Source organism: Octopus bimaculoides, chromosome 6 (genome assembly GCF_001194135.2).
Source record: "Octopus bimaculoides isolate UCB-OBI-ISO-001 chromosome 6, ASM119413v2, whole genome shotgun sequence".
Classification (NCBI taxonomy): Eukaryota; Metazoa; Mollusca; class Cephalopoda; order Octopoda; family Octopodidae; genus Octopus; species Octopus bimaculoides.
The window spans coordinates 36202847-36211948 of NC_068986.1; the positions used below are offsets into that span (position 1 = coordinate 36202847).

At 33.8% G+C, this 9102-nt stretch overlaps 1 protein-coding gene across 2 annotated transcripts in view; it reads right to left on the minus strand.

Moving 5' to 3' along the window:
• The window catches only part of LOC106870527 (BAI1-associated protein 3), a 1007871-nt gene that overhangs the window by 540308 nt on the left and 458461 nt on the right, over positions 1-9102 (minus strand). For both annotated transcript variants that reach the window (XM_052968680.1, XM_052968681.1), the window contains exon 5: positions 7270-7468. In XM_052968680.1, coding sequence (XP_052824640.1) covers positions 7270-7442 — 173 coding nt within the window. In that variant the 5' untranslated portion in view covers positions 7443-7468. The remainder of the gene's footprint in view (positions 1-7269; positions 7469-9102) is intronic.

Consider the following 9102-nt stretch of genomic DNA (forward strand, 5'->3'; position numbering starts at 1 on the left):
ATATATATATATATATATATATATATAAACATATATATATAAACATATGTATGCATACGTACATTTGCATGCATGTAAATAAATGCATATTTACATAACACACACATACATAAATGCACACACACACACACACACACACACACACATGAATATATATATGACATTTTTTCATCTTATGCTTCTAAAGACCGCCAAACGCATATGATCAAAACGTGGATTTCATCCTGCTATCAGATATCTTGAAAATCTTCCGTCTAATCAGATATCTATCTTTAGGAGATCGCAATTAAGTCCAAAAAAGCAACATCTATGTAAAAAAAAAATCTATATTGTTTATTTTCTTGTTGTCTTGTTCCTTCGGTCTTGTTCAGAAAAAAATAGATGATCGAAACGTAGTCAAGAGAATGAAATAGCAGAGAAAATGAAGAATATCAATATTGCATTTTCTATATTTCCGTTTTGGAAGTAGTAATTTCCCGGCACGTACAGATATGCCAATAATGATAAGTCAGGTTAATCTAAAAGTAGTTAGGTTAATATAGTGAAAATCTGTATTTGGTTCGTATCATAGAAAATTGGCTTCTCGCTTTTTTTAATCACAAATTACATGCTGTTAAGCAAATGTAGTTATATTTCTGAAAGATTCATTACCTTCCATGCAGTACATATGTTATACTTGACGCTAAACAATTGATAACATATTCTAAGGTTAAGGTTTAGTTCGTAAGAAAGTAAACAAATTAAAGAGGGTCTTTGGGGATCTTGTGCATATTGCTTTATATACAGACCTTTATTTATAACTATATTACATATAACGTTACCTTTTCTGAACGAAAATATAGTAATGGCCAGAAACAGTTCCTAATATGAGAACGTGAAGCAGAAATTTGCAATTAAATATTTAAATTGAAATATTTTGAAATAGTATTTGCCAATGTAGATAAAATACATCATTTGGTCGCTGTCAATTATAATTCTCAGAATTCTCTTCATCTATATAAGTGTAACATGGTTTTAGAACAGAAATTATATACAGATGCACAGTTTAAAAGAAAACAGTTGTATGCAATATATATATATATATATATATATATATATATATATATATATATAAACGCCCAATCACTTTGGTGCTGCAGAGAGATGGCCCGGGTCTTACTTTACATCATTTGAATAAAAGGTACATCCAGAAGCTTAGCGGCTGCGAATTATTAATTTATATTCGTATGCTGTTTGTCGGCAATGATATTTACTGAATTATCTTTTTTCTTGACAGTGAAAAAGCTAAAACTCTAGAAGTCTGACAAAATTTTAGTAACCTTTTGACAAATAAGGGATTCTTTGTTCATGTACAATTTAATCACAGGGTACGATTTAACACTATGATCATCGTATGATATGCATGCTTTTGATGATCTCCCAACTTTTGGGCTGGTATTCTCACTGTGGAATTGTTCATACTATAGTGACTCAGCGACCAGTGTTTTGGCATCGGTACCTGCTTATAGATAAAACAAATATTCAGATACCAACATATTCATTCGGTCATTGTCTTTGAATCATCATCGTACGATCGTCGATCATGACTGACCATAGATTTCCTCTCGGCAAAGTTCTTTAATGCCTATGCTTGAACAAGAATTGTAGTGGAAGACTAGCGATTGTCCATGACTGATTATATCTCCACTCCACACCATTGATGTTATACATGAGAAATGTAAGCACGGTAGATCTTGGCGCTCGTGTCGGAGTTAACACCGAAAGTTATCATACCGTCGCTAATAATTTGACTAATCCACCATTCACACTAGTTTCTTATAATTTTATATCGTGCCCAGAGAAGAAAGGCAATATTGATCTCGCCGGAACGTTTGAAAAGTACAAAGAATTGGAAAAAAAAATACCACAACGTATTGTATCCGATGATCTAGTTACTGACAATTTGCAATGTTCATTTATGGAGTTATAGATGGCTAAATAGAGTTAGTTTGCCGTTGCTAAGATATTGAACTTAAAATCCCGACAAGATACAGATTAAATTTCTATTGCATTTCCTGATCTCCTTGTACAAACACACGTGTGTGAGTTTGTGTGTGCTATCATGATTTAAAAAAAATCTAGTTTGTTTCACAGTGTCGTGTATGTACTCTGGAAACACACATAGAGACACGCATATATTCATCTGTGCGTTTATTCTTTGCTAAATTATACCTACATAAACCCTACTGACTTTTCCTTCCATTTTTCCTCTGAAAAGCAAGGACTGAAACAAATTTACGGAGCTGTGTACCACCCTCAATAACTACTGCTTAAAGCACCGAATACATTAATTAGTCGGAGAATGCCTTTTCCTACAATCACCTGTCAATGAATATATTTGTGTATATGCCTACTAGAATGGCAGAAAATATACAATAATTTCTTTAGCTCACACACACACACACACACACACACACACACACGCACGCACACACACACACAGAGTAAAATGTTACTCTCAAATACATTCATCTTCTGGTTGGTTGATTACGGTTTTACGCTTTATACACTCAGCGATCTCAAGGACTGTTACATCTTTTATTACCACTTGTTTTTCTTTCTGTCCTGTGCTCTTATGTTGCGTTCCCTCCCTAACTCACCCAATACACAACTTCAACAGAAATCTATGAGTTCTTAATATTAACAAATTACTTAAGCTTCACTAAATTACCTTACACTTTGTCATAACAATTCCCACGTCTTACTTCTTGAGTGTTTCAACCTATGGGTATGTGTTACACGAGTATGAATGCGCGTTAATGCGTGTGAATCGAAGAATTTGTATCCGTATACATTTGTATGTTTCCATTAGTTTCTATCTCTCTCTCTCTCTCTCTCTCTCTCTCTCTCTCTCTCTCTCTATATATATATATATATATATATATATATATATATACTGTATTTCACTCCTGTGATCTTTATCGATTCTTTCTTCATATAGGTTATTTACCTCGTTTGTGTATCATTTCTACTCATCTACTTCTTTCTATATTTTAGTAAATAGGTAATACATAAATACAGGAAACACTTTATTCATGTATGGTATGAATAACTGTATATTTCTTGATGTATTTTACCCTTGACGTTAACAGACACAAGAAAAGTGGTCGATTCAAAAGTAGAATATAATATTTTATTTTTGTTCTTCCATTTTTCGCCTTGCTGTGGAGTTAACTCGTCTTCTATTTGGTTCCTCAAACAGAGAAAAACTAGTGAAATATTAATGAATTTCCACATTTTGACAAACCTATGCTGTCTCTGATGATGTACGTCTACAATCTAACCTGTACTATGATGCAAACAAATATTCTGATATTCTGCTGATCGTACGCTAAACTTGATGCTCTAATACTCTGCTAATCGTACGCTAAACTAGAATCAGCCGTGCAATCAATAAACTATGATTCGACCCATCTACAGCTCCAGAAAAGACTTGTTTTATTCCATCTTCAATTATCTTCTGTCTAATTATTTAGCTAGACGTCGGGGAATCTCCAGAAAAACGGTGGACTGGATCAGCCAATGTATATATATATGAGGAGAGAGAGAAAGAAGTGGGGACAGTTAGTGACTAGATGGTAGTACAGCATGGAATGGATAAGAAGGAAATAAGGGCTCGGACTGTTCCAATTCTTGAGCCCAAACTTCCAAATGAGGGTAGACTTGCAGTACGAAACTTGGCTCGAAGAAACGCAAAATTCAGGCAATAATACATAAAAGTATTTATGTGATGCTACATATATATCATATATATATTATATGATATAGATATATCTTTACAACTGGTCAACAAGTCGGTGGATGTTTGATATAATATATTATGCAAACAGTTTTACATAATGTGACATTGTTACAAACATTTATAAGCAAACCTATTATATTAATTCGCATGAAGCATGATGCGCAAGTATTTTCATGAGAGGTACTCTGAACATCTTCTGTAGGTAGGAGTCTTGCAAATGAGGTGATAGTAAAATACTTACATTAAATAAGGGCATGAATAAAATAAACGGAAGAAGGAACGAAGACTAACGGAAAGGTGACCACAGAAGAAATAGGAAAAGAAAAGCGCGAAGAGAGTAATTTATTTATGCTCGGAAGTAGGGGAGAGAAAGGTGTGAAAGAAAAGAAAAGAACGAAAGAATGAAGGATGAACGAGAGTGAGATTTGGTCGGTGTGTGATGCTTGAATTTCAGCAAGGAAACGTTATAAAATTACACAATGTGAAAGGTGGGTTACAGGGAGTAGATAAAAAAAAAAGAATATTACGAAGAAAGAGGAAATGACAGCAAAATATAGCCTTCTGTGTTGCATAAAGACATAACTTGATAGTTAGTAAAGGTGCCGCGTGCATGTAAAGAAGAAGAGAGCCGCGAGAAACACACGCACGAACATATAATAGACTTATGTGTATATATTTAAATTTGCATCTCTTTCTGTACATTGCAATAAAATTGAAGCCTAGAGTGAACTGTAGAAACTGATAATGATATGATGATATCTTTGCTCAAAATGGGCTGACATGTGTAATCAACAAATTCCTTTTCAACAAATCTATCGCTATTTATAGATTCTTATAACCTCATCTCTCCGATTACGCTTCCTGTCTCAAAGATAGGAAATTTATAATTTTTTTGTCTTGAACATTTTATAAACTATATGGAAGAGTTTTGCTGATGGATATCATCAACACACAATGAAGCTCTAACGTTGTTCTTTCTTTTTTATTATTCTTTTACTTGTTTCAGTCATTTAACTGTGGTCATGATGCAGCACCGCTTTGAAGGGTTTTAGTTAAACAAATCGACCCCAGGAATTATCTGTTTAAACCTAGAACTTATACTATCGGACCCCCCTGTTGAACCGCTAAGTTGCGGGTATAAAAACACAAAGACGCCGGTTGTCAAGCAATGATGTGGGACACACACACACACACACACACACACACACACACACACACACACGTATATATACGACGGGCTTCTCTCCATTTCCGTGTACCAAATCTACTCAAAAGGCTTTGGTCTGCCTGAGGCTATAGTAAAGTACATTTGCCCATGGTGGAATGCAATGGGACTGAAGCCAGTACCATGTAGTTAGGAAGCAATGTTTTTACTATGCGATCACCACAGCCGTGTTATTCCTAATATAGCTAATTTACGAAAAGAAATATATCAGTTATGTAAAACAAAACACGTTTTTCCCCTTCCAGAACAGTTTATAAACAGCATCCAATACGTACTCATTTTTTAGAGTGACAGATTGTAATTGGAAAGTGAACCTGCTGGTATTTCTAACAAGTCAACTGACTGTATAAAATCTCTCTCCATGAGAGAATATAATGAATATAAATTGCTAAACAAGAAACAGTGAAATATGCATTAAACATTGGTTCATATAAATTATTTCTACAAGATAGCCAACTCGGCACATCTTTTATTACATCAGTTAAGAAATGGAATTCCCCCTTCTTGCCAATTGATGGAAGATTCAGTAGGTAATTGTAAAAGATAAGAATATTTATATTTGACTTCATTTCATTTAGCTCGGTGACGTAAAGAAATATTTAGTCGTGAATCTATTATGGTTTTCATGCTATTATATACTACAGAACAAACCTATAAATTTGAGCCAGCATTGCGTGAAGAAACTAATTGATTATAACCATTGGCCAATCGTAAGCCGCTGTTTTTTTTATCTATATAATTTGACTGTATATAGAAAAATATGGGATCGTCTGTACTATAAGTTCGCTTGTCATTGCAACCACATCTGCAACAGCAACTCTTAATTCTAGACCGAAATCTAAATTCATAGACACCATTATTGAGCATTACGTTCTATAATTTTTAATTAGTTTGCTCACGCAGATCATAATGTTGATTCTTTAGTGTGTATAATAATATCAAAACGAACACTGCTAAAGTGTTAATGATTTAGTTAAGCTAACATGTTTGTCTCATTTTATTACTTCAGGTAAAGCTTTGCATCGTTTACAACATTTACCTAATGTTGTTAAAAATAAATCCGAGCAAAATGTTTATATACTTTTGGAGCATGCACGCACACACACTATATATATATACATACATACATGCATATTGAACACACACACACAAATATATACATATACACACGTATATACTAAGCAAATATAGATTAGAAACAAATAGCAAGCTTGATTGTTTCATAAATATATGCTGGAGACTATGCATGACATTAAGACTATTATTTAAAGTGTGTTGCTATTTAGACCCAGAATAACTTTCTTTGAGTAAACTTATGTCTGAAAAGCAAAATCAGACGTAAGCATCGTAAATTTTTAAGAGGCAACTAGAATAATATAATCCAACGTATGCTTACATTCCGACTAATTAAATAGAAGGAATTTGCTAGCATTTGTAATGCTAAGACGTTGCTGATGCCTAAGGTGTCAGCAAAACTGGTGTTGGTCATAAATTCAATGTATTTAATGCATTATATATTTTATATTACATAATTACCTAAAACTGAGTGTTGATTTTATTCTCATATGTCCTTTTATAAGACAATAAACTGAAGTGGAAATACTCCATAATAGACCAACTTTTTCTTGTTCCACACAAAATTATCAAAACTTACCTTCGACGGCACATATCCACGTAGGATTTTTTAAAGTAATCTAAATATATAGGAAGACGGGCTGAAACGTTAATAGGCTAAGAAGGAGTGATGTTAAAGCTGTGAAATCTTTAATCAATTACAACTCATCAATAACTGAATTGTTTTTTTTCCCCAGATAAACTGACATCCGACTGTTATCTAAAGATTTCAAATTAAATTTGTAGAGTATTCTCTTGCAAATGGACAAAATTTGGCATCGTGTTGTAACTTCAGAAAAAAAAGGTTTAACTCCCAAGGACATTCATGCTGAGGTGGTTGCTACATTAGGAGATAATGTCTCAATTTTATCAGCAGTGTAAAATTGGGCATCGTAAAAAGAGCCAACTTTACAACGCAGTATTTCGTCTTATAACAGATTATTACGTTGGTAAGAAGAATCTGAAAGTATCCATAGGAAATGCATGAAACTTTGGCAACACTTGTTAGGCTTTCATTAAATAGCTAAATCTATATCTGGATACGGAGGAACATAATGACCATTTCTTGTGAAACAAACAAATGCAAAAATTATAAAACTATATAACATCAAAAACAATATCAAATTGAAAGAAATAAACGAAGACTTACTTTATATTTTCATGCTCTTTAGGAAATGTAAATGCTTCCTCGTCGGCTTGTTTGTCTAGTTTACTTATATATCTTTCTTCTGATTTCTTCTTACCTCTCCGTTGCTTTAGAGGTGACTGAGGCCTCGCAGCCGCTCCTAATACATCTCCCATACTTCGACGAAAATCCGCCATTGTAGCAAGAGGTATTTTAAAACAACCTGAAAATTAAATAAAACACTCAACTAAATTGGATATCAATAAGTTACCGTGTTATATTTACATAACAAACTGAAAATGATCTCTCGGTTTCTGTTCTTGCGTGTATCCACAATAGAATTAGATTTTCACAAAAGCAACACACTTTGAAGCGGGGCTTAGCTTTATGGATAATGTGTGTAATATACATACATCCATTTGTGGAGTAAATTTTTCATTGCATAACCATGCTTATGAGAGATTTTTTCTACAATGGTACACTGTTTCTTATTTCGATATTGCCCACAAGGGGCTAAACATAGAGGGGACAAACAAGGACAAACAAAGGGATTTAGTCGATCAAATCGACCCCAGTGCGTAACTGGTACTTAATTTATCGACCCTGAAAAGATCAAAGGTAAAGTCGACCTCGGCGGAATTTGAACTCAGAACGTAGCAGCAGACGAAATACCACTAAGCATTTCGCCCGGCGTGATAACGTTTCTGCCAGCAAGCCACCTTTCTGGATTTTGAAGCAAATAATTCAGGAACATTCACAAATTTGAAATACTCAGCAAAATTATAGATACGACAACTATATTCTCCGTTTAAATTATTTATTTCTATGAAGATAAAAGCAACTAAAGTTATTTTTCTAACCTGTTATATTTGACAGGCGTAATGAGTTGGTAAAACCTATGAGTCACGCATGTTGTGAATATTTTATGAGACGATTTTCTCATATTATACCTCCATGTTTAGATCTTCTGAATTCGCACACTATGATATCAAGAGCCATGTAATGAATCTGATACAATACTGTTTCTCAGCAAAAAAAAGGTAATCCTTGCAAGCAAACAAAATGTAAAACCGTATTAGACTGTCATGCTCTTACAAAGATTATACAGATATAGTCTAGGTTTAACATAGAGCAAATACGAACTAAAACATACGCTAGAATATCATTGGTTGGTAAAAATGAAAAACTGTTTTATGCTGAAGATTTAGCACCCTTTCAATGAATCATCATGTGGAATATCGTACGATGCGATGACGGCTACAAAATGGTAGCTATATTCAACTGTGTGAGCAAGGCGGTCAGCTGCCAGAAACATTAGCACGCCAGGCGAAATGCTTAGTCTGTCTTTAAGTTCAAATTCCACCGAGGTTAACTTTGCCTTTCACCCTTTCGGGATCGATAAATTAAGTACCATTTGTGTACTGAGGTCGATATAATCGAGTGGCCCCCTCCCAAAAATTTAACTGTGCGAGCGCATACAGACAAATAAACAAACACAGACACACACATACAAAGAAACACATAGACACACATATCAAACAGTTGAAGCATGTAACATAATACAATAACGTGTCCTCTTGAAAATCTCTTATGGCTTTTGAACGAAATAATGCAGGACCATTCCAAAATTTGAAACGTTCAACACAGTTATTGATACCGCAAATATATTCCCGTTTATAGTATTTATTTTTATGAAAACAAAAGGAATGAAAATTATTTTTTATCTTTGTAGGATAACTTATTCCCAACAGGCGTAAAATGTCTAAACACAACGGAGAAACGTAAGTTTGAACAAATGAAATCAAGTTTATCCTAATTTATCTCATCAGCATACATATATATATATATATATATATA